This window comes from Pan paniscus, chromosome 20, assembly GCF_029289425.2.
Source record: "Pan paniscus chromosome 20, NHGRI_mPanPan1-v2.0_pri, whole genome shotgun sequence".
NCBI classification, from domain to species: Eukaryota; Metazoa; Chordata; class Mammalia; order Primates; family Hominidae; genus Pan; species Pan paniscus.
In genome coordinates this window covers 62,794,460-62,821,061 of record NC_073269.2, presented here as the reverse complement: position 1 = coordinate 62,821,061, position 26,602 = coordinate 62,794,460, and the positions used below count along the sequence as shown (strand labels likewise).

The window sequence follows — 26,602 nt, the reverse complement described above, 5'->3', positions numbered from 1 at the left end:
TTGAGGCAGGGCACAGATCAGGTGTGCAGACTCTGCAGGCAGGGAAAGAATGAAGCCCTTTTCTTTTGCAGTTTGGAGGCTCGTAGCCTGGGGCAAGTTCTCAAGCCTGGTTCATCCACTGGCTGGAAACAGACTCAGTTCTGTTGGGGGGGTCACAGTGGGAGTGAGACCGGTTCTTTCGTTTGTGTGGGAGCTGGGTGAGGCCTGTCACTGCCAGCTTTCCCCCACTGCCCTGACAACAAGCATGACTCAGCAGAGGCAGCCATAATGCTCTTAGGTACCCAACTCCATTCATCTGGGAACCTCACCCACATCCCCCACAGCAGCCATAGCAAGACCTGCCCAAGGAGAGTGTGAGCTCAGACATACTGAGCTCAGACATACCTGGACCTGCCCCCACCTGATGTTCCTTCCCTGCCCACCCTGGTAGCTGAAGACAAAGGGCTTATAATCTCGGGAGTTCTACGGCCCCACCCACCAATGGTTCCTCTCCAAACTGCCACAGCTGATGCTCTTTGGAAAGTGCCACCTCCCAGCAGGAGGCAAACCAGCACAAAAATAGAGCATTAAACCACCAAAGCTAAGAACTGTCACAGAGTCCATTTTATACCACTGCCACCTCCACCAGAACAGGTGTTGATATCGACGGCTGAGCGACCCATAGGTGGTTCACATCACAGGACTCTGTGCAGACAATAGCCAGTACCAGCCCAGAGCCAGGCAGACTTGCTGGGTGGCTAGACCCAGAAGAGAGACAACAGTCACTGCAGTTTGGCTCACATGAAGCCACATCCATAGGAAAAGTGGGGAGAGTACTATGTCAAGGGAATAGAAAAAGAGTGGTAGAAAAGAATCTGAACAACAGCCTTCAGCCCTAGACCTTCCCTATGACAAAGCATATCCAAATGAGAAGGAATCAGAAAACCAACTGTGGTAATATGACAAAACAAGGCTCTTTAACACCCCCCAAAATCACACTAGTTCACCAGCAATGGATCCAAACCAAGAAGAAATCCCTGATTTACCTGAAAAAGGTTAGTTATTAAGCTAAACAGGGAGGCACCAGAGAAAGGTGAAGCCCAATGCAAGGAAATCCAAAAAGTGATACAAGAAGTGAGGGGAAAAATATTCAAGGAAATAGCATAAAGAAAAATAAAAATAAAAAATGCAAGAAACATTGGACACTTATAGAAATGCAAAATGCTCTGGAAAGTCTCAGCAGTAGAATTGAACAAGTAGAAGAAAGAAATTCAGAGCTTGAAGACAAGGTCTTAAATTAACCCAATCCAACAAAGACAAAGAAAAAGGAATAAGAAAATATGAACAAAGCCTCCAAGCAGTCAGGGATTATGTTACATGACCAAACCCAAGAATAACCAGTGTTCCTGAGGAAGAAAAGAAATCTAAAAGTTTGGAAAATATATTTGGGGAAAACATCCCTAGCCTTGCTAAAGATCTAGACATCCAAATACAAGAAGCACAAAGAATACCTGGGAAATTAACTGCAAAAAGATCATCACTAGGCACATTGTCATCAGGTTATCTAAAGTTAAGACAAAGGAAATAATGTTAAGAGCTGTGACACAGAAGCCAACAAGCAACCTATAAAGGAATACCTATCAGATTAACAGCAGATTTCTCAACAGAAACCCTACAAGCTAGAAGGGATTGAGTCCCTATCTTCAGCCTCCTCAAACAAAACAATTATCACCCAAGAATTTTGTATCTAGTGAAACTAAGCATTATATATGAAGGAAAGATACAGTCTTTTGCAGACAAACAAATGCTGAGAGAATTCACCACTACCAAGGCACCACTATAAGAACTGCTAAAAGGAGCTCTAAATCTTGAAACAAATCCTGGAAACATATCAAAACAGAACCTCTTTAAAGCATAAATCACACAGGACCTATAATACAAAAAAAAAGTTAAAAAGCAAAAAAAAAAAACCAAAAAAAAACCAAGGTACACAGGCAACAAAGAGCATGATGAATGCACTGGTACCTCACATCTCAATACTAACATTGAAAGTAAATGGCTTAAATGCTCCACTTAAAAGACACAGAACTGTAGAATGGATAAGAACTCACTAACCAGCTATCTGCTGCCTTTATGAGACTCACCTAACCCATAAGGACTTCACATAAACTTAAAGGGTGGAAAAAGGCATTTCATGCAAATGGACACCAAAAAGAAGCAGGGGTAACTACTCTTATATCAGACAAACCAAACTTTAAAGCAACAGCAGTTAAAAGAGACAGAGGGATATTATATAATGGTAAAAGGCCTTGTCCAGCAGGAAAATATCACAATCCTAAACATATATGCACCTAACACTGGAGCTCCCAAATTTGCAAAACAATTACCAATAGACCTAAGAAATGAGATAGAGATCAACACAATAATAGTGGGGGACTTCAATACTCCATTGACAGCACTAGATAGGTCATCAACACAGAAAGCCAACAAAGAGGTCTGGCATAGTGGCTCATGCCTGTAATCCCAGCACTTGGGTAGGCTGAGGCAGGCAGATCACCTGAGGTGAGGAGTTCAAGACCAGCCTGGCCAACATGGTGAAACCCTGTCTCTAATAAAAATAAAAAAATTAGCTGGGTGTGGTGGCAGGCACCTGTAATCCCAGCTACTCGGGAGGGTGAGGCAGAAGAATCACTTGAACCTGGGAGGCAGAGGTTGCAGTGAGCTGAGATCATGCCATTGTACTCCAGCTTTGGGTGACAAGAGTGAAACTCCATCTCAAATTTTTAAAAAAAGAAAGTCAACAAAGAAACAATGGAATTAAACTATACCTTGGAACAAATGGACTTAACAGATATATACAGAACATTTCATCCAACAGCCACAGAATACACATTCTATTCAACAGCGCATGGGACTTTCTCCAAGATAGACCATATGATAGGCCATAAAACGAGCCTCAATAAATTTAACAGATAAGAAACCACTTTCCTAAAACAGTCCTTCTTTGAAATGTGCCTAGCATCCTATGGATGGCAAGTAAAGCACTCCATAGAGGTAAAATGCTGCTCTCAAGCACAGGTTCAGGAAAAGCTTTTCAGCTGTTTTTAGCCGAGGTTTTTCCCAGCAGGCTTAAACCCAACCAGAGGCCTTAAAACATCCCCAGGCACTGACAGATATCTAAGCATCATCTAGCCTAGATGTATGAGCTGGGCTTCTGCAAGAATCACCACCCATAATTCTTCAGAATGACTGCAACACAAGTCTACCTTCCTTAGAGCTCTCCCAGAAATACTATATCCCTTTCTTCAGTATGTGCATACCTTAGTTACAGTTCTTTTGGGACTACTCTGCCAATTCAGCAGGAGAAAACAGGTTTACAACCTGGCAGAAGCATGAATCAGGTCAGGTCTAGGGAGCACAGCAGCACAAACTCATATACCATCTTTAAGTCTTGGCCAAAGGATAACTCACATTCAACTTCCCCCATGTCTCAAGGACTATCTCATTTGATTTAAATGAACCATATACAGGCTGGAAGCGGTGGCTTATGCCTGTAATCCCAGCACTTTGGGAGGCCAAGGTGGGCAGACCATGAGTCAAGAGATCGAGACTATCCTGTAGTCCCAGCTACTCAGGAGGGTGAGGCAGGAGAATCGCTTGAACCCGGGAGGTGGAGGTTGCAGTGAGCCGAGATCGCACCACTGCACTCCAGCCTGGTGACAGAGCGAGACTCCGTCTCAAAAAATAAAAACAAAAAATGAACCATGCGCAAGAAGCAACACACAAAAAAACTCATGGAATAACATGAGAGCAGCTCACCCCGCCCGCTACCAAAAACAAAACAAAACAAAAACAACAGGGAAGGAGTTCTTCTATCTGTGTGCATGGTTTCTATTTGTATTGTAAACAAAAACAACAAATAACAGATACTATGAATGCATTTTTTAAGCTTTATAAAGTTTATGTAGTTAATAACGATGTCATCATGTTAGTCATGAAATTACATCTCCGTTCATAAACTGCAAGACATCTTTGAGTAGAGATCCATCTCATTTTCCGTAACTACACAGTGATCTACTAAACTGATTTTCTGTAACTTAAGTAACCCATAACTTTACTAGCACTAAACATTTTTTCCAAATTTTTCACAATTCTGCAACACATTTGCTTATGCATCTATATTTCTGCACTTGTGCTTTTTGAGAACATAACTGACTAGGTGTAGAATTGTGGCAAAGGGTAATTATATTCAAAATGCTGACAGGTAACACCACATTGCCCTCTAAAATGGCTTTCCTCTAATTTACCCTCTCAATATATGAAAATACGGTTTCTCACATCTGCGACAATACTGGATATTATCCAAACTTCACATTCACATAAAATTTCTGCTGGTTTGTGTTGGTGGGGATGAGGACTTTTACAATCTGCACTTATCTGATCATTAGTGAGGTTGAGAACTTCTTCTATTTAACCATTTTAATTTCTTCATCCAATAAATTTTGTTGACATGCTCTGCAAGACTGTGCACCTTATCCTTGCTGCTTTCCAACAGCCCTTTTTCAAGGGCTATATCCTTTCTAAGGTATGTTTAAGATATCTCTTAGCCTGTCATATGCCTTTTAACTTTGCATACAGTATCTTACGCCATGAAAAAGATTTAAATCTTCTACACAGTCCTGTCATTCTCTCTTCATGGCTTCTGGACCTTGTCCTGCTTATCAAAGACTTCCTGAACCTAAAGGCACAGAAATACTCTACATTCTCCTCTACCATCTTAACAGTTTTTCCTCTTACGTCTGTAATGAGTATAGAATGAACTTCTGTGTAAGGAGTCAAATGGGATGCTGACTTTATTTCTAGTTGGACAACTGTCAAAGACATTTAATCTCCCCCAATGATACATCGAAAACACTTTTCAAATATAAAAAACCCATGGATACGACCTTCTACAAAACCTCCCTTCTGATTCCTGCCTAATTAACACTCAACATGAATTTCAGAACTGTCAATGTAAAAGTAACTTACAGGATTACAATATTGAAACATTCATGTAGGATCATGTTATGGATCTCCATTTATTCACAGCCTCTGTTGTCCATCAGCAGAGGCTAATAATTTTCTTTTGTATATAACTAAGTAAACTCACCTATAATTTCATTTCTTTCCCCTTGGTTTAATATCAGAGTTGACTTAGCCTCATGAAAGAAGTGGAACATTTTAAGTGGTTTTTTTTAAAAAATATACTCCAGAACAACTTTACTAGTGGAACAAGTTTACTTGGAAGGTTAGAATAAATCTGTGAACCCACATGTTGAAATAGAACTATATTATTCAATTTCTTTCTTCAGTTAAACATTAGTGATTTTTTTTTACTTGACTAAATAAAGTCTTGTATATATTCTCCGCAGGAATTCTAATTCTTTTGTTCGTTTTATCCAGAGCTATATAGCCACTTCTTAAAACATGTTCTATGTATCAAGTCATAATTAATTTCCTCACCAACAAGGGAACACAGCCTTAATCATGATACAGCCGCTGTGATGTTTTATTATAATATTAAATGTTAAGCATACTACATGTGCTAATCACCATCTACCTTAAGATACTGTTTTAAGTTAGGCTGGTTGCCTGTAATTGCAGCCACTTGAGAATGAGGTGGGAGGGTCACTTGAGCACAGGAGTTTGAGACCACCCTGGGCAACACAGAAAGACACCATTTAAAACTTTTTTTAGCTTAAAAAAAGATACTGTTTTGGTTCCAAAATTTTTATGACTGCCATACTGCTTTCAAGAATACAGTGTTTAAAAATAATTTACATCAACTCTGAAGAATACTTATCTAACATTTACTAAGCACTTAGTATGAGTTGGTCATTTTGCTAAGCACTTTATGTACATCAAGTATTTTAACTAGAGTTTTAAGAGTAACTTAATTTGCATTTTTGAAAGGTCACTGTGGCTGTAATGTTAACTCAAAAGGGACAAAAGAGGATGAAGTTTTAGAATTCACGGGTATGCAACCCATTCAATGTGAGGACTTTTTTGCTTATCGGAGGTGGTGTATCACTAAAACTATGCACGGACTTTTTTTTTCTTAGCTCATCAGCTATTGTTAATGTTAGTGTATTGTATGTGTGGCACAAGACAATTTTTCTTCTTCCAATGTGGCCCAGGGAAGACAAAAGGTTGGACACCTGTGTAATGATTGAAATACTCCAGGTGAAATGACTGTGTTTTGGACTGGGGAACCAAAAGAAGTGGATAAATTCCAAAAATATTTAGCAGATATATCCACAGGTCTTGGTCATGTAGTGGGTGAAGAAGAGCTGGCTGCCTGAAATGAACTCACTGATGAGCAAGGTGTGCATCTTGTCTGAGGACATTTGCACATTCTTTACATTGTTAAGACCTCTCTGCAGTATGAATTCTTCCATGTAAAGCATTCAATCTGGCTGAAGGTTTTTCTTCTGTATGCTTCACGAAGTTCTCATGCTGTGTTTTTCAGCTCCATCAGGTCATTTATGTTCTTCTCTAAACTGGTTATTCTAGTTAGCAATTCCTCTAACCTTTTTTCAAGGTTCTTAGCTTCCTTGCATTGGGTTAGAACATGCTCCTTTAGCTCAGAGGAGTTTGTTATTTCCCACCTTCTGAAGCCTCCTTCTGTCAATTTGTCAAACTCATTCTCTATCCAGTTTTGTTCCCTTGCCGGCAAGGAGTTGTGATCCTTTGGAGGAGAAGAGGCATTCTGGTTTTTGGAATTTTCAGGCTTTTTGCACTGGTTTCTCCTCATCTTCGTGAATTTATCTACCTTTGGTCTTTGATGCTGGTGACCTTCAGACGGGGTTTCTGTGTGGATGTCCTTTGTTGATGTTGATTATATTCCTGTTAGTTTTCCTTCTAACAGTGAGGTCCCTCGGCTGCAGGTCTGCTGGAGTTTGCTGGAGGTCCACTCCAGACCCTGTCTGCCTGGGTATCACCAGTGGAGGCTGCAGAACAGCAAAGACTGCTGCCTGTTCCTCCCTCTGGAAGCTTTGTCCCAGAGGGGCACCCACCAGATGCCAGCCAGAGCTCTCCTGTATGAGGTGTCTGTGGACCCCTGCTGGGAGATGTCTCCCCGTCAGGAGGCATGAGGGTCAGGGACCCACTTGAGGAGGCAGTCTGTCTCTTAGCAGAGCTCAAGCGCTGTGCTGGAAGAACTGCTGCTCTCTTCAGAGCTGGCAGGTAGGAATGTTTAAGTCTGCTGAAGGTGTGCCCACAGCCACCCCTTTCCCCCACGTGCTTTGTCCCAGGGAGATGAGGGTTTTATCTGCACTTTTTTCAAAGATGCGCTGCCCAGAGAGGAGGAATCTAGAGAGGCAGTCTGGCTACAGAGGCTTTGCTGAGCTGTGGAGGGCTCTGCTCAGCTGGAACTTCCCCATGGCTTTGTTTATGCTGTGAGGGGAAAACCACCCATTCAAGCTTTGGTAATGGTTGGCGCCCTTCCCCCCACCAAGCTTGATCATCCCAGGTTGACTTCAGACTGCTGTGCTGGCAGCGAGAATTCCAAGCCAGTGGATCTTAGCTTGCTGGGCTCAGTGGGCATGGGAACCACTTGGCTCCCCGGCTTCAGCCCCCTTAACAAGGGAGTAAGCGGTTCTGTTTCACTGGCATTCCAGGTGCCACTGGGCTATCAAAAAAACTCCTACAGCTAGCTTGGTGTCTGCCCGAATGGCCACCCAGTTTTGTGCTTGAAACCCAGGGCCTTGGTGGCATAGGCACCCAAGGGAATCTCCTGGTCTGTGGGTTGCGAAGACCATGGGAAAAGCGTAGTATCTGCGCCGGAGTGCACCATTCCTCATGGCACAGTCCCTCATGGCTTCCCTTGGCTAGGGGAGGGAGATCCCCGACTCCTTGCACTTCCCAGGTGAGGTTACGCCCCTCCCTGCTTCAGCTCACCCTCCGTGGGCTGCACCCACTGTCTAACCAGTCCCAATGAGATGAGCCAGGTACCTCAGCTGGAAATACAGAAAGCACCCACCTTCTGCGTTGATCTCACTGGGAACTGCAGATCAGAGCTGTTCCTATTCGGCCATCTTGCCAGCCTCCTGGCTGAAGGTTTTTCTACATTTCTTATATGTTTTTTATCCAGTGTGACATCTCTGATTAACAGTAGGGGATTGATGGTAACTAAAGGCTTGGCCGCATGCACTACATTCTTAAGGTTCTTCTCCAGTATGACTTCTTTCATGACAAATTAAGGATAACTTTCTTCTGAATGCCTTCCCACATTCAAAACACTGATAGGGCCTTTGGCCAGTGTGGAGTCTTTGATGCTGAGCACAGGATGAGCTATCACTAAAAGCCTTTCCACATTCAGTACATTTATAGGGTTTCTCTCCAGTATGAATTCTTTGATGTTGAGTAAGATTGGAAGTTTGGCTGAAGGCTTTCCCGCATTCATTACACTCATAAGGTTTCTCTCCTGTATGAGTTTTCTGATGTTGGGCAAGGTGTGATCTCTGTTTGAAAGCATTTCCACATTCAATACATTCATAAGGCTTCTCTCCAGTATGAATTCTCTGATGAGTAGCCAGCTGTGAACTGATTCTAAAAGCTTTTCCACATTCTTTACATTCATAGGGTTTTTCACCAGTATGAATTCTCAAATGACTAACAAGGTGTACATTCTGCCTAAAGGCTTTCCCACATTCCTTGCATTCATACGGTTTCTCTCCAGAATGTACTCTTTGATGCTGAGTGAGTGATGCATGATGGCTAAAATCTTTCCCACATATATCACATTCATAAGGTTTCTCTCCTGTATGAATTCTCTGGTGTACAGTACGGGATGAACCAGAGCTGAAGGTTTTTCCACACACATCACATTTGTAAGGTTTCTCTCCTGTATGAATTCTCCTATGCAGAATAAGTCCTATGTGAACACTGAAGGCTTTCCCACAATCAATGCAATTAAAAGGCTTCTCTCCAGTATGATAACTCCTCCAGTGACGAATAAAAGATGTGTTATACCTAAAAGCCTTCCCACACTCAATACATTCATAGGGTCTTTTGCCAGTGTGACATCTCTGATGTCGAGCAAAAGACGAGCCATCACTGAAGGCTTTGCCACATTCTTTACATTCATAGGGTTTCTCTCCAGTATGAATTCTCTGATGCTGAGCAAGGTGTGCAGGCTGTCTGAAGGCTTTTCTGCATTCCTTACATTTATATGGTTTTTCTCCAGTATGAATTCTTTGATGCTGAATAAGGTGTTCACTTTGTTTGAAGGCTTTCCTACATTCTTTACATTCAAAGAGTTTCTCTCCAGTATGTGTTCTGTGATGTTGAGCAAGGTGTTGCCTTTGCTTGAAGGCTTTTCCACATTCCTCACATGCATATGGTTTTTCACCAGTATGAATTCTAAAATGAACAGTAAGGGATGAGCTATGGGTGAAGGTTTTGTCACATTCATTACATTTAAAAAGCTTCTTTCCTACATAGACTTTCTTGTGTTTTATTACCATACAATTTTTGGAGAAGCTTTTTTTATCTGATGTGTGATTATAAATACCCTCTTCTATGTTTTCCAGATGGATACATTTCCCAAATTTAGTATATTTGAATTCTGTTTCCTTAGTGATGGTTTCTTTATGAGTGATTATTTCTTTCTTGCTAAACATCTCATGACTTCCCATCTGCTTCTCAAAAAGGTCTTCCCATTTCCAATTTTCTTCAAAAGTGGAACACTCAAGTCCATAGCTTGTAATTCCCTCCATGCATGCATCATTATACATGAACTGCTTCAGAGGTAATTCCTGTGTCACATATATAGATTCCCAATCTGAAAGATATAAAAAAAAAGTGAATGTTCCCTTTATCATGGGCTACAACAAAGGAGACATTGTGAAAAAGGTAATTTAAAAATATTTAATAAATCTCACAAAACCTGTTATGTACAGGCATGTCAACTGGAAAACATGCAGGGAGACCCCAAGAAAGACAGCTCATGAAGGAACATGGGAGAGGTGACTAAGAAAGCGAAATGGGCTAGGTGTAGTGGTTTAGGCCTATAATCCCAGCACTTTAGGAGGCTGAGGTGGATTGCTTGAGCCCAGGAGTTCAAGACCAGCCTGGGCAACATGGCAAAACACCATCTCTGCAAAAAACACAAAAATTAGTCAAGCATGGTGGTACATGCCTATAGTCCCAGTTACTCAGGAGGCTGAGGTCAGAGGATCACTTGAGCCCAGGAGGTTGAGACTGCAGTGAGCCATGATTGCCCTACTGCACTCCAGCTTAGGCAACAGAGCAAGACCCTGTCTCAAAACAAAAACAAAAACAAAAACCTCAATGTAGGATGAAATCCTAGAGAAGTAGTCTGCAATGGTAATATTTCATGCCTGTATTGACCTAACAGACTATAAATTAAGCTCTCTTCATCTACTCTCTTCCACTTGTAATTGGTTTTCATATACAGTTATGTTAACTTTGTTTAAATACCAATATCGTATCACTACTGCTGCTGAAAAGTCTCTAGAGATCTCCAGTAACCATATACCCTATGGCTTGTGATTATCTTAGGATTTAGGTGAAATCCTATGGTTATCTTTTCTAAATGTGAAAATGGTGTTCCTATGAAATCATCTACATGTTTCAATACAGCAAACTCTTCAATTCTCAGAGTTCCCTGAACTTTAATCTGCATATTAAGAGATTTTCCCTTTCATCTTACTTTCAACAGCCTGGTAAAATTATCACCTCTTAGACCACCTTTTTATTAAAAAAAAAAAAAGAGGGTTTCACTCAGTTGTCCGGGCTGGAGTGCAGCGGCATGATCATGGCTCACTAACTCCTGGGCTTAAGCAATCTTCCCACCTTCTCTTGAGTAGCTAGGATTACAGGTGTGAGCCACTGCACCCAGCACCTTAAGCCACTGCTTAACAGGGTTTTACCATTTCCCCTTTTGAAGAAATGAATTTTATAATGATATGTAGGTTGATATAACTACTATTAATCACATTCTTATTTACTACCACGAGTAACTTTCTTAACTCCTGACCTAGAATATAAGTTTACAGAAGGAATAAATGTGCTTTAAAAATTATTGCAACATCGGCCAGGTGCAATGGCTCATGCCTGTAATCCCAGCACTTTGGGAGGCCAAGGCGGGCGTGTCACCTGAGGTCAGAGGTTAGAGACCAGCCTGGCCAATGTGGTGTAACCCTGTCTCTACTAAAAACACAAAATTAGCGGGGCATGGTGTCACCTGCCTGTAATCCCAGCTACCTGGGAGGCTAAAGCAGGAGAATTGCTTGAACCCAGGAGGCATAGGTTGCAGGGAGCCAAGACTGTGCCATTGCACTCCAGCCTGGGTGACAAGAATGAAACTCCATCTCAAAAAAAAAAAAAAGAAAAAAAGAAAAAATATATTGCTACATCACTTACCATAGATAGAAGAAATCTGGGCATATATACAAAGTTATCAGTAAAATATAAAGAAATTTGTATTGAAGAGATGATACTGAGAGAAAACCTGAGGGAAAAGGTGGTTTCAAGAAAAGGCAAAGGAAGTGCTTTCCTTTTCTATGTCATCCATAGCAAATCATCGACTAATCCAATATTTCCTAAGCAATTATACATTATGCACTAAGCATTTGTGATATCAAAGTAATGAAGGAATTGTTCTTGAAAAGTTTAGAAAGTAATTTAGGAAGACAAGACAAAAAAAGTTTTGAGAAGATAATACAAAACATAATCAAGTGTGAGATAAAGATTAAATTGTTATAAAAGTTCAGAGATGGGAGAGATCAAATCCACTAGAGCAGTCAAGAAAGGTTTTGAGGTATTAACATGCTTTGTAGTCCAGGTCTTCACGGTATCAGGAATATCCAGTGTCTTGAATAACTTGGGTTGCTATAACAAAATAGTCTTGTGTCACTTAATGATGGAGAAATGCTCTGAGAAATGCATCATTATGGATGGGCAATTACAGAGCGTACTTATACAAACCTCGATGGATGGTGTAGCCTGCTGCACACTTAGGCTATATGGCCTACTGCTCCTGGTCTACAAGCCTGTACAACATGTTACCACTGAATACTATAGGCAACTGAAGCACAATGGTATTTTTGTATCTAAACGTATACAAACATAAAGAAGGTACAGTAAAGTATGCTAGGAGGACATTTTATATATATATTTTGAGACAGGGTCCCCTCTGTCATCAGGCTGGAGTACAATGGCATGATCACGGCTCACTGCATCCTCAAACTCCTGGGCTCAAGTGATCCTCCTGCCTTAGCTTCCTGAGTAGCTGGGAGTACTAAGTGCATGCCACCATGCCCAGCTAATTTTTTATTTTTAGTAGGGATGAGGTCTTGCTGTTGCCCAGGCTGGTCTGGAACTCCTCCTGAAGCAATCCTCCCACCTCAGCCTCTCAAAGTGCTGCGATTATAGGTGTGAGCTACCATGACCAGCAATAGAAGAGTTTTTTTTTTTTTTGAGACAGAGTCTCGCTCTGTTGCCCAGGCTGGAGTGCAGTGGCGCAATCTCGGCTCACTGCAAGTTCTGCCTCCCGGGTTCATGCCATTCTCCTGCCTCAGCCTCTCGAGTAGCTGGGACTACAGGCACATGCCACCACGCCCAGCTAATTTTTTTGTATTTTTAATAGAGACGGGGTTTCACCATGTTAGCCAGGATGGTCTCAATCTCCTGACCTCGTGATCTGCCTGCCTGGGCCTCCCAAAGTGCTGGGATTATGGGCATGAGCCACCATGCCTAGCCAGAAGAGATTTTTTTAAAGTTATACCTGTATAGGGCAGCTCCATCATAATCTTGTGTGACTGTCTTATATGCAGTCCATAATGGATAGATACATTGTTTATGTGGCCCATGACTGTACCACATAGTGGGTAGCTTATTGATGTGGTTTGGCTGTGTCCCCACACAAATCTCATCTTGAATTGTAGTAATACCCACATGTCAAGGGTGGGGCCAGGTGGAGATAATTCAATCATGGGAGCAGTTTCCCCCATACTGTTCACTGGCAGTGAATAAGTCTCACGAGATCTGATGGTTTTGTAAATGGGAGTCCCCCTGCACAAGCTCTCTCCTGACTGCCACCATGTAAGAAGTGACTTTGCTCCTCCTTTGCTTTCTGCCATGACTGTCAGGGCTCCCCAGCCATGTGGCACTAAAAGTCAATTAAACCTCTTTCCTTTATAAACTACCCAGTCTCAGGTATGTCTTTATTAGCAGCTTGAGAACAGACTAATACACTTACAAACAACACTTATAACTAAATAGACTAATACACTTATAAAAAATTAGCCGGCCATGGCTAATTTATTTCTCACAGATCTGCAGACTGGGAAATCCAAGATCAAGGCCCATGGCATGGGCTGGCTTTCTCACAGATGGTGCCTTCTTCCTGTTTCCTCACACAATGGAAGGGGCAAGGAAGCTCCTTTGGGCCTTTTATAAAGGTAATAATCCCACTCATGAGCCCTCATGACCTAATCACCTCCCAAGGTCCCCACCTACCACCAGCACTCTAGAGAAGATGATTTCAACATGAATTTCAGGGGCACACAGACATTCAGACCAGGGCACCCCTGCTTCAAGAACTGAGGCAATGTGGGGTTAATGAACTAATCACCTATAATTTTTCCTACGTAGACAGACTGAAGAGAACAATACTAGAAAAAGACACAGAATGCTGAGTCCATCATCTACTGTTTTCTCACATTTTACTTTTTTGTCACATGAAGATTGTCTTCAACTCCAATTTCCTACAGAGAGCCATGGTTGTTCCTCACTTCCTGGCCTTTTTTAACAGACACTAAGATATCTTATGCATACAATAATACTTTTATCTACACATTGACTCAGCATCCCACCAGACTTATAGCTTCTTCCTTTTCCCCTTTTCCCTTCTTCCACTTGTTCTTCACAGGGCCAATTATCAGGAAAGTTCTTTTCTGTTTCTCTATTTGAGGCAGATGGCATCTTCATACAAAACCAAAGTATAAAGTGCATCCAAGCAGGGTCTATTTCCCTTCTGATGTGTGAGTATAGTCATCCCTCCTTATCCACAGTGGATACATTTCAAGACCCAGTGGATGTCAGAAACCTGGAATGATACTGAACCCTATATTCACTACACACAACAGATCTGAAAAGCTAGACGAGACTAAGAGACTAAAAGGCAGGTAGGGCATACAGCATGGATGTGCTAGACAAAGGGATGATTCATGATCTGGGCAGGACAGAACAGAAAGGTGCAAGACTTCATCATATAACTCAGAATGGTGCACAATTTAAAACATATAAATTGTTTACTTCTGGAATTTTCCATTTAATATTTTTGGACAGTGGTGGACTGTGGGTAACAAACTGCAGAAGGCAAAACCTTGAATAGGGGGACTATTGTATTTGGAGGACACGGGAAATTTAGGATCCAAATTATTCCAAAAGATCAAACACTGTTACAGAAGGGAAAGGAGAATGCTTTAAGCCATAATTGTAAGGGCATATATTGATATGCCCTTTTCTTTTGGAACTTTAATTTCAGTGGGAGAGGCAGAATATAAGCATTAAACATAAGCAAGTTAATTGTAGGCTTTCCTGAGTGTTAGAAAGAAAATAAACAGTGGCTTGGTGGACAGTTATTGGGTTGGGATGGGGAAATGTTCATCACATAAGGTGGTTAGGGAAGGCCTCTGATGAGATGATTTTTTAGCTCTGATTTGATATTCAGGATAGACAGACCCCAGGAGAGGAACATTCTGGGTAGAGGAAACAGGAAGTGCATATGCCTGAGTCAGTAAAAATCTTGGTGAGTTCAGAAAAGTTGACCCTAATATGACATTTGTAAAACACAGGTGGAGCAGGCAAAAGAATGATACTGCCTGTGACTCAGAGGCAATCAGATTTGGAATTACCTCTGGAGCCATCTAGTCTCCCAAGGCTCTTGAGAGACTCAGTAGCTTGGTATACCTGTAACTCACTTGAAACATACCCTGGGTATCTCACATAATTTAGCAAACTCTGGACTAAAGTATAATGAAAAAGCTAAAAAGTAATAAAGAATGAGGTTACAGAAGTAGGAAGGAGCTGATCAGGAAGAGGCTAACAGGGTTCAGATTTTTCCTATCTGCTACAGGAAAGGAATGAAAGAGCAGCAGGGTACATTATAATTTGTAAGCAGTACCTAATTCAAGAGTTAAGAAAAGATTTAAGAAACACAGAAGTTTATATAAGTCTGTATGGCAAAGAGAAAGACGGGATGGTAAGGAGCTGGATAATGATTTTTGCAAAACAAAAATCTTAAGAGATTTAAGATTCTCTAATCTCTACAGAATATTAGTTCTTAGAGAGAAGGCAGTCAAGTGGAAGAGAAGATATTTGAGGGGCCCATGTGAAGCATAAAGTTTCAGTTTTCTCTCCAGGCCTGTAAGGCTTATGAAGAGTTTCTGAGATGCATAAGTGAGAAGGTATCACCTCTAAAAATGGCTGAGCCATTATGTCAAAAAGATTCCCCTCTCTGGTTCTTCCACACTCACCTGAGAATGGGCTTCTTGTCATCTCACTCGTCATCTCCCAAGGCTCTCTCCCTTGCTCCAATAAGGAGATCACATATGGCTTAGAAATGCAAAGACCTACATATAAAAAAAAGACATGAAAATTGGTCATGTTTTGGGTTATTTCAGAACTAAAAGCCAGTACCTTAATTCTGGTGGAATGATATAGTAGGAATACTAGATAAGAGATAAAGCACATCTGAAGGACAGACTACATAAAACTCTGGAATAGCCTAGTAAGACTGCTAACAGTTAACTCTGTGAACTATTTTATGAGGGGCTTGAGGGCAGAAATTTAGCCCAACATTTTCTGAATATTATCACACAGTAGTAAATGAGGTATTTTAAAAGGTCTCTAGAAACAGTTTGAAGTTTTGAGATAATTGCCTGCTTTAGAAAAAAATCAATACTCTTTAGGGGAATATGACAGAATCCAGAGGCTCTACAATGTTGTATTTACAGTATACATGATAAAATTCAAAATTACTTGACATAAGAAAAGGAAAAAGTGAATCATGCCCATTAGAAAAAGCAAGCAATAGACGCTCACACTGCAATAACGAAGAAGAAATAGCACATGATTTTAAAACAGCTATTATTATATCAATACTTAAGAATATAAAGGCAAATATGCTTGAAATAAATGTACACACAGGATATCTCAGAAACGAAACTACAAGAAGAACCAAATAAATATTATATAATTCAACAAATATAACATCTGAAACTTAAAAATTCACTAGATGCACCTAACCAAACATTGAGGGTAAGGATAGAGTCAGGGAATTTGACTATGAATCAACAGAAATTATCCAATCTGAGCTGGGCACAGTGGCTTACGCCTGTAATCCCAGCACTTTGGGATGCTGAGGTAGGCGGATCACCTGAGGTCAGGAGTTCAAGACCAACCTGAGCAGCATAGTGAAACCCTGTCTCTATTAAAAATACAAAAATTAGGTCGGGTGCAGTAGCTCACACCTGTAATCCCAGCACTTTGGGAGGCTGAGGCGGGCAGATCACGAGGTCAGGAGATCAAGACCATCCTGGCTAACATGGTGAAACCCCATCTCTACTAAAAAAATACAAAAAAATTAGCCAGGTGTGGTGGCGGGCACCTGTAGTCCCAGCTACTCAGGAGGCTGAGGCAGGAGAATGGCGTGAATCCAGCAGGCGGAGCTTGCAGTGAGCCGAGATGGTGCCACTGCACTCCAGCCTGGGTGACAGAGCGAGACTCCGTCTCAAAAAAAAAAAAAAAAAAAAAAAAATTAGCTGGGTGTGGTGGTGGGCGCCTGTAATCCAGCTACTTGGAAGGCTAAGGCAGGAGAATTGCTTGAACCTGGGAGGTGGTGGGCCAAGATTGCGCCACTGCCCTCCAGCCTGGGCAACAGAGCAAGACTGTCTCCAAAAAAAAAAAAAAAAAAAAAAAAAAAACAGAGCGAGAGAAAAATTAAAACAGAACAAAGATTTTTAAAAGTGAAACAATCCTTAGTTACCTAGGGCACAATATCAAACAATCTAACATAGGTGTAACTGAAGTCCAAAACAGAAAAGAACAGAAAAAAAGATTTGAAGAAATAATGGCTAAAAATTTCCCAAATTTGGTTTAAGATATAAATTTAGTTTCAAGAAGCTCAATGAACCACAAGCATAATCAAAAGGGCTTCTAGAGAACAGAAAGCTAATCTAGCCAATGGGGTGGCCCCAGTGCTTAGAAGAAAGGTCCATAGGAATTTCCCTAACAGTAAGTGATCTGAAGCCATTTTCAGTTTGTGTCTTCAGTTTGTTACTTAATACAAAGATACAGATTTTAAAAGTGATATTCTGAATTTATAGTAATCTAGCTATATATTCTTTGTGAACCTTGTTGTTGTCTAGCGGTGATAGTAATTCTGTAGGAGAGAGAGAACAAGGAAACTGAGGAGACTGGTGAGATTCACATTGTGTCTTGTGTTCCCAATTGCCTTAAGGGTGTATGCATGGAATATTTGATATTCTCCAAATTCATTAACTCTAAATCTCAAGTTTTCTTCAGTCCCTCAATATCCTCTGTTTCTCAGATTCCATTCCCAAATTCCATTCTGACCTACATATAATAAAAGCAAATTTAATAATATATAGACAAAAAAGTTCCTTAAAGGTAGATTATGCAGGAGGGAAAAGATCCTCACCAAGTGATACCAGGCTCTGATAGTTCTCCAACATCATACTCCTGTATAAACGCTTCTGAGCAGGGTTCATCCATTGCCATTCTTCCTGGGAAAAATCTATTGCCACATCCTTGAATGTCACTAAGTCCTGAAGTGACAAATATATTCTTAACCAACCAATGCTCATGTCCAAAGATAACTCTGAGTTGATCCAAAGTGTCTCTACTTTAGGTGAGAAATAACTCATAGGAGAGAAAAAACATAAATAGGAAGATCCAAGCCAAAACAGTACTTATGGAAGTGTTTAACTGCATTGGGTACAATGGGGCCAATCGATTCCGAACATAGGGAAATATGGGTGCATAACTACAAGGCAGTGAAGACGGCTTCAAGGGAGAACACACACCTGTGTTGAATCTTCAGAAGCATAAAAGGAATATCTAAATTGATATTTTTCAAATGATACTCCATGGGATCCAAGTTTTATTGGCAGGGGCTGGAGAAAGGCATTGAACTAATGTGGCTGATTTTTCTTAAATAATAAAAACATGTTTAAGAATGCAATTTTCTTAGGTCTGCATCAGTGAATACTGTGTTTTCCACCCACGGTTGGTAGAACCCACAGTTGCAGAACAAAATGAAATTGAAGTTATAACTTTTAAATATTCTTAGAGAAAAATTAATGACCAGTTATAATCACCAGCAGCTTGTAAGAAATTTTAAAAGTTATTGTGGGCATTTTTCACCTTCAGATTTACTTCTGTTGAAAATGAGTATCTTCTTAATCTTAGTGCCTGATTTGCAAAGTTATCAAAAATATAACTAAAGACAAGGTTATGAGCACATTTTAATTCGCTTTAAACAGTAATCTCTGTATCATGTCTTTGTTCTAAAGATTAGTGTTTAAAAGCAAATTTTAAACAGATATTCAATGTACGGGACTTTAGAAGATATACATACCTTTAGGAAAATGCTTAATATATTTTTCATATAAAAGAATTACAAAATTGTTTACATTTCTCTGTGTACTCACAGTTTTACTGAATTCTAGTTTTCACCTTCTAGTGAGTTGAGAACTAAGAACCATCATTTCACATATTCTTATAAAATGAGATGTATTCCTCAATGCAAGCAAAAGGTGCTTACATTCTTTCCGATATTTAGGATAATTTTGCTGACTATTAAGGACAGAGGAGCTTTGGCTGTTCCCACAGAAAAAACTGCTTTTGATCCTGGTACTTATGGTTAATAATCTAGTATATATACTACCAGAATTTTACCAATATCTATAGAATAACTTTACATATATGTATGTATGTATATGTAGTGATTTTTTTTAACTGATAATGCTATAACCAGTGAAGTAAATCCCAATGGATGGCATCTGAAGAGCTTGTAATTCTTTTTTCTTTTTAAGGAAAAAACCATTTATTGCAAGGTATCAGATAATTTATGAAATTTCCAGGAGGATTAATACTGAGTAAGTGACTAAATTAAGACTAAATAAATAAATGAGGAAAATAGGCAAATATCTCATTTAGAAGATCTTTCAAATGATTTATGTTTGCCCTTAAGGAGGTAGAACATAATTTCCCACTTCTGGAGTGTAGGTTGTGCATAGTGACTTCCTTACAAACAGTACAGTATGGAAAAGTGAGGGAAAGAAGAGTAACCTTATTATAAAGAAACCTGACAAACACTACCTCAAAGTTAATTAAGTTAACATCTATTAACATCAACAGTAATAAATCATGTTTACAGTGTGCACCCCTGATTTGATGTGATGAAAAAGGAACTTCACCTCTGCAGTCTTCCTCCCCAAAACACAGTACCCTAGTCTAATCATGAAAAAACATCAGATTTGAGACATTCTACAAAATAACTGAGTATTCCTCAAAGCTGACAAGGTCATCGATAAGCAAAGTATGAAAAACTATCACAGCTAAGAGGAGTCTTAGGAAATATGACTATTAAATGTAATGTAATTTCCTAGATAGAATCCTGGCACAGAAAAAAAACATCAGATAAAACCTAAGAAAGCCTGGCCGGGTGCAGTGGCTTACACTTATAATCCCAGCACTTTGGGAGGCCAAGGCCGGTGGATCACTTGAGGCCAGGAGCTCAAGACCAGCCTACATAGCATGGCAAGGACAACATGGCAAAACCCCACCTCTACCAAAAATACAAAAATTGGCTGTGCATGGTGGTGCATGCCTATAATCCCAGCTACTTGAGTGGCCGAGGCACGAGAATTGCTTGAACTGGAGAGGCAGGTTATAGTGTGCTATGATCCTGCCACTGCACTCCAGCCTGGGTGACAGTGAAACTCTGTCTCAAAAAAAAAAAAAAAATTAAAAAGTTAAAACAATGAAAGAAAATCTAAACTAAGCACGGACTTTAGTTACTAATAACATATCAATATTGGTTCATTAATTTTAACAAAAGTACCACACTAATGTAAAATATTAATAGGGGAAGCTTGGTGTGGTATAAGATTTCTCTATACTATCTCTGCAATTTTTCTACAAATCTAAAACTATTCTAAAAAATAAAATTTATTTTTTAAGTAAACCTTCTCAAGAGGAGGACATCAAAGCTTCAAACTATCTTTTAAAAATATATAAAGTCTAGCACTAAACCCAAAATGAGGCATTTAAGACAAAAAACAAGATACTTTTCAAAACATCAGAAAATAGAAACACATAAAAGATCCAGATAATGGAATTATCCAACAAGGATACCAAAATATTATGATAATATTTTTAAGGAGCTAAAAGGAAAGGTAGTGAATTCAGGAAGAAAATAGAAAATTACATAAAACAATTAAATAGAAATTCTAGAACTAAGTATGCAATAACAGAAGTTAAGAATTCCATTATGGGCTTAACAGGAGATTCGAGAATTAAAGAGAGAATTAAAGCATAAGTGACATATAAAACAGTGTCAATTATGTATATAATTGTAATCTTAGAAAAAGAGGAAAGTTTCAGAATATTTGTGGTTGAAAAATTTCCAAATTGATGAAAGACACCAAGCTACCCTGAACACTGATTTAAAACAAAAATAGTGAATAATGTTTACAGTCTATCAAATAAGCATGTGTGTGTGCATTTCAGGTGGTGGGGTTAATGGACTGCATCTTTATCATCTATAGTAGTAGGTTACTGGATCGTTTCTAAAACTAAAATAATCAAGAAATAGTGTATGGAACATTATTCAGGAGTATGAGGTTAAATATCAAAACTAAAGACAGTAAGTTGTATTGTGGAGATCCCAACTTACTTCTATAGGGCAAATTGGAGGGGACTAATTCTGTTGTGTATGGTGCTTGTGACTTCAGGTAGAATTTTAATGACAACATGAGGCACACAAACTCTAAAAGGTCTGTATCTTTGGAAAATTATGTTAGGTAACTCACAAAATGGTTTTAATGCTGAGGAAGACACAGATGCCCAGAATCCATGTAAATATTTTTTAATATCTCATGAACTCTGACAGCGCAAGAAAAAAAAGCAGTGTTTCAAAATTAATTTAACGTAACTTTCCATATGAAGCATATAAACTAATTAAGCATTAATTATGGACATCTGACACTCATGTATGTCATGAAAACACATTTTCCACTTAGAAAAAATGTGAGGAGGGGAATTTCACAGTGGGAGAATTAAGGATTCCTTTTTATACATTGTTTCTTATACATGTGCAATATAATATTTAAAAATTAAAAGATTAAAAGCAGAAATTCAAGTAAAACTGAGTGTAGTACAGCAACAGAACCAAATATACACAGGAATTTAGTGCATGATATAGGTGGCATTTCAAATTAGTGAGAATGAGATGAATAATTCAATTAATGCCATTGTGCCAACTTGAAAAAATAAATCTCTGCCTCACTTATCATAAATTATACATTTAATATAAAAATTTAATGTAAATTAAATGTAAAAATCTAATGTAAATTAAATTTAACATAAAAAGTTGATGTAATTTCAGCCCTACCATGATAGAAAACCACAAAAATCAAGTCTAAGCTTACCAGAAACTTAAATGTGAAGGATAAAACAAATCTTAGAAGAAAAATAGGACCTAAAGGTAGACAAAAATTTCATCAACAAGACACGAAAAATCATTAACTTTGAAGGGAAGAAAGTATTTTTGTATACACACAAAGGCATAACATAGCTCTGAATGAGATACATGGTGAGAATAACTTCTTAAAATAACTGGGAGTTAAGGGTGAAATTTGTTTGTAAATTTTGTACCATGTGAACATCTCACCTATTTAAATTTATAAAATTTGCAAAAATTAAGTAGAATAAGATTTTTCAGGTGAACGAATGAGGTTGGTAATTCATACTTAAAATGTAAAGAAAAACTTTTAAAGAATTTATCTTAAGGACATAATTAGAGATTTGGACAAAACTTCAGGTAGAGGAATAATTCCTGATGCATTCTATATATAGGAAACGCACTGCATGCACATTTAACCTGGAGCCCAACTCACTAGTACTAACATATCCACATGTATAATTCCACACAACATAAATCAAGTCTTTTCACAAGAGTCAACACTAAATTTAAAATGTACACAAGGTGGGAAGAGGAATCTCAGAGGGACCTCCATGACTTTTTATACTAAGCTATTACTCACTCATTAGGTAATTAGAGTTAAAGACAGTGGCCCCTGAGAGAAGTGGGAACTAGGCTCCTGGACTGTTAATCAGGGAATTTTCAAAAGAAAAGAAGCATTACAAAGTCCTAAACAGCAAGACTGCCTTTCATGAAGACAAAGAAAATATCCACTAACCTGGGGCATGACTTTTACTACTTCAACATTCATTTTTGCCTTCTCTTCTGGTCTTTCTCTTGAAGAACAGTGTCTTGGGAGGGCAAGGCTGAAGGAAGGGAAAGGTTAGAGAGAGATGAGGCCAGAGATGCTGCACTCCCAGAATCACTAGCCTAAAACTGTCTTCTTCTTCCCAGCTTTGGTTGATCCCACAACTGGGTATGAGCAACCTATGGCCACTGAAGGGCTATAACTCATAACGGTTTTTTTTTTTTTTCATGCTTGAGGTCCTAAATTTAATCTTTTTCAAAGAGCTACCTTCCCATTCAGATGCATTAGGTACTCTGCATAGATTAGATTATCTCGCTTTATTTTTCAAATAATCCTATAAAATAGTCATTTCCTCTATTTTACAGGTAAAGGTGGAGTCATTCTCTTCTTGGGTCTCTGCTTCATGCTTTGAAAGTCTACTGTTTGAAAATCTGGCTCCTTTCTGGGCCAGATGGATGGGGTTTTTGGGGAAAAAAAAACAAAAGAAAAAGGAAAATCTGACTCCCAAATGCCACCAGAGGCCAGGGTTATCCTCCTTCTTCACTCAATCCCCACCACTGCATCCCTGACCCACCCCCTGGCAATGTTTCACTTTCCTCACCCTGAAACGATGGAACCTTTAGCACTCAATTCTGCCACTTTCACTCTCACCTCTGTCCCAGCCCCTTGATTACCCTCCTGTCACACAGAAGTGAGGGTGTCTCCTGCTTCAGTTAGGAGCTTCAGTCACCCCAGCTTTTGCTTCTTACTGAAACCCTTGGACTGGGGACAGGAATTCTATTCCACATTTCCTATCCTGGCAACACACAATTCCAAACAGCCACACATAAAGAATCCAATCCTATCAATCTCCCAAGTAGTCTCTCCATACACAGCAGTCATACAGGGCCACAATTATGGGTATACAGGGTGACATACAAACACTAACACAGGTTTCGTGGTCACACGGAGGACACAATCACAAGCACCCCAAAACAAGCACATATACACAGTCACATTTCCATTGTCTGAGGACATGAATATAAGCACACGTGGTGATTCACCAACACCTTCACACATACCCCCAATCTTACTTCTCTCACACACACAGCTCACTGTCCCTTATCTCTGTCTCACTCACACATGCATGCTTCACAACCTCACAGAGGTTATATTTGTAAAGCTTTTTGGATAACACACCATGGTTCACATAGTTTCTCACCCATTTTGGTCTCTCACACAACCACATCACTAGTCTTTCTCTCCCTCTTTCACACATATAAACATGATGGTCTCTCATACATACACATTCAATGGTATCTTTCAAAGAGGCCTCAGTTACTCAAATGCTCCAGTGTCTCACACAGATACACAAATACACTCTGATCTCTCATATTCCAACTGCTTTATCTCATGCACACAAAATACATACTGGTCGCTCTCACTCCAATCTTTTTCATACTGTGATACACCCTCTCACAACCTACCAGTCCAGACAGAGACATACTCTAGTCTCTCACATACCCATTGGTCTCTCACACACTCACACCAACATACCCCAGTCTCTCCCAATCACTGAACTCTCAGTCTAGTCTCTTGCTTTTACTCAGACACACACATGATCTTTCTCAGACTCCAGGGAGCCTCATACTTGTTCATCTTTCACACAGGCACATCTATTTCTCTCACACATTGATAAACTCTGGTCTCACACTCTGGATTCTCACAATCCAGTCCCTGATAACACACTCAGGTGACAAAGAGGAAAAACAAACTGTTTCTCCTACTCTACTCACACAACACAAAACAGTTCTAAGACCAGATGTGTGGGGGTCTACACACACACACACACACACACACACACACACACACACCAGGCAAGCAATAAGTTCTTCAGTGAATACCAGGTGGGTGAACTCTAGGGCAACCCAATTCTGACACTATCTACCTGGAGACAGCATAAGATCCCACAGGTTGAGGGCTCAGCCCTACAAAATTGCTCCCCACTTCCAATGCCAGTTGCAAACCCCAGGTTGTTTTACTTGTGCTTCTGACTAGCTATAAATCGGGGTTCCTATGACCCCCTCCTTGCGTTCAATTAATTTGCTAGGGCAGCTCACAGAACTTAGGGAAACACGTTTGTAATAATAAAGGATATTACAAAGGATGCAGGTGAAGAAATGCATAGGACAAGGTTATATAGGAAGGGGCTCATCCTACAGGAACCTCCAGTGTTCAGCTATCTGGAAGTTTGATGAACCCAGTCCTTTTGGGTTTTTATGGAAGCTTCATAATGTAGGCATGACTGGTTAAATCACTGACCACTGATGATCAGTTTAACCTGTGGCTCCCTTTCCTTTCCCTGGAGATTGAGGATGGGGCAGGTAATCCCAACCCTCTAATCCTGCCTAGATTGTTCTGGTGACCAGCCCTTACCGTGATCAACCTACAGGCTGCCAGCCCACCAATCATTAGCATGCAAAAAGACACTTAATACTTTGGAGATTCCAAGGATCTTAGAAGTCGTAAGCCAGGAAACATAACTTTGTCCTATACTTTGATCGCCTCCCTCTCTCTCACAAACTCATAACAACATACCCTAGTCTCACTCTTTGGACTCTCACAGTTTAGTCTCTTCCTCTCTCTCACAAACTCATAACAACATACCCTAGTCTCACTCTTTGGACTCTCACAGTTTAGTCTCTTCCTCTCTCTCACAAACTCATAACAACATACCCTAGTCTCACTCTTTGGACTCTCACAGTTTAGTCTCTTTCTCTCTCTCATACACACACACCAGCCTCTCAAAGAGCCTCACATAATGACTGGTCTTTCACACACAGCCACGTGCTCATCTCTCTCACACTCACTGGTCTCACGCTATGTTGTCTCTCACACACACACGAACACACCCTGGTCTCTCTCAGTCTGTCAGACACACATAACACGGCCTCACACACTGACGGGTCTTTCACCCAAAACACCCATTTCTCACACTCACTGGTCTCCCTTTCACACATTAACACACCACAGTCTCACACTCTGTTCTTGCACAGTCCAGTCTCGCATACATGGTGATTCTTCTCTCTCTCGAACACACACCGCCCTCTCATTGAGCCTCACACACCGACCGACCGGCCTTTCACACACAGGCACACGCCCATCTCACACTCACTGGTCTCTCACACTCCATCCAGCCCGTCTCACTCTCTCACACGAATACATCCTGGTCTCACGCTCTGGACACCTGGTCTGTTACACACTTACACACCCACACACCTCGCAACCTCTCACTGAGCTTCACACGCTCTCTTTCAAATGCAGGCACATCCCTATCTCTCTCACACTCACTGGTCTCTCACACTGGCCCGTCTCGCTCTGTCACACACGAACATACCTGGTCTCACACTGGACTCTCGGTCTGTCACACACACACACACACACACACCGCACCCTCTCACGGAGCCTCACACTCTGACCGATCTTTTACACACAGGCACACCCCCATCTCTCCCACAGCTCACTCCAGTGGTCCCGCCGCCCCAAGCCGCCCCGAACGCCCAGCAGCCCAGAGCCGCGGCCTCCGCCCCGCAGACTCGAGTACGCGCGCCGCGCTGGCCTCTGGGAAATGTAGTCGTCCTGGGGACAGAGGACGCGGCTGGGCCTTCGCGACCCGCGTCGGAGCCGCCCGCCTCGCCTGCCCTTCCTGGCCCAGCCCTCGAGCTCGGACTCCCAAACCACCCAAAACAAACCCCCGGCCTCGTCTGGCACCCAGACGCTCTCATCCGAAGGACTCCGTGAGTCGACGCTGGAACCCCCATCGCGCAGGCGCCAGCCTCTCTCCAGGGGTCGGAGAGGGGCGGAGACAAGGCGTGGCCTAGTGTTGAGGGGCTCGTCCTCGGGCTGCTGAGGGAGTGAGAGGGACCTTAGAGCTGAGCGGGCGGTGCCTGCGCAGTGCGTGATTATGCGAGCCGGGCGTGGCCCAGGGTTCCGGCGGGTAAGAGCAGGAGTGTGCGCAGGCGCCAAGATTGAGCTCTCCCCCTCTCCTCGCCTAGAGACCAGAAGCGTCCCTAGTTACTAGTTCCTGGGGCCTGGGA

At 40.9% G+C, this 26,602-nt stretch overlaps 1 protein-coding gene across 4 annotated transcripts; it reads right to left on the bottom strand.

Annotated features, from left to right (window-relative positions):
* Window positions 1-3,915: 3,915 nt before the first annotated feature.
* On the bottom strand, window positions 3,916-26,602 carry ZNF471 (zinc finger protein 471). 4 transcript variants are annotated; one of them, XM_063600667.1, is made up of 5 exons: window positions 23,128-26,602; window positions 22,497-22,584; window positions 17,711-17,837; window positions 15,525-15,620; window positions 3,916-9,802 (listed from the first exon to the last, which is right to left on the bottom strand). In XM_063600667.1, exons 2-5 carry the CDS (start codon window positions 22,527-22,529, stop codon window positions 8,178-8,180), a joined length of 1,881 nt encoding a protein of 626 aa, XP_063456737.1. In that variant the 5' UTR covers window positions 22,530-22,584; window positions 23,128-26,602; the 3' UTR covers window positions 3,916-8,177. The 4 variants fall into 4 exon arrangements, with proteins under 4 accessions (XP_063456737.1, XP_008960455.1, XP_063456738.1 ...); XM_008962207.5 differs by having other exon boundaries at window positions 26,258-26,602; XM_063600668.1 differs by having other exon boundaries at window positions 23,178-26,251.

Excerpts from the sequence above, each read along its gene's own strand:
- ZNF471 (XM_063600667.1), bottom strand. The coding sequence starts at position 22,529 with ATGAATGTTGAAGTAGTAAAAGTCATGCCCCAG. Across the intron at positions 17,838-22,496 it reads TAGTAAAAGTCATGCCCCAG|GACTTAGTGACATTCAAGGA; the intron begins GTTAGTGGATAT and ends TTGTCACTTCAG. Across the intron at positions 9,803-15,524 it reads GACAAGAAGCCCATTCTCAG|ATTGGGAATCTATATATGTG; the intron begins GTGAGTGTGGAA and ends TATATCTTTCAG.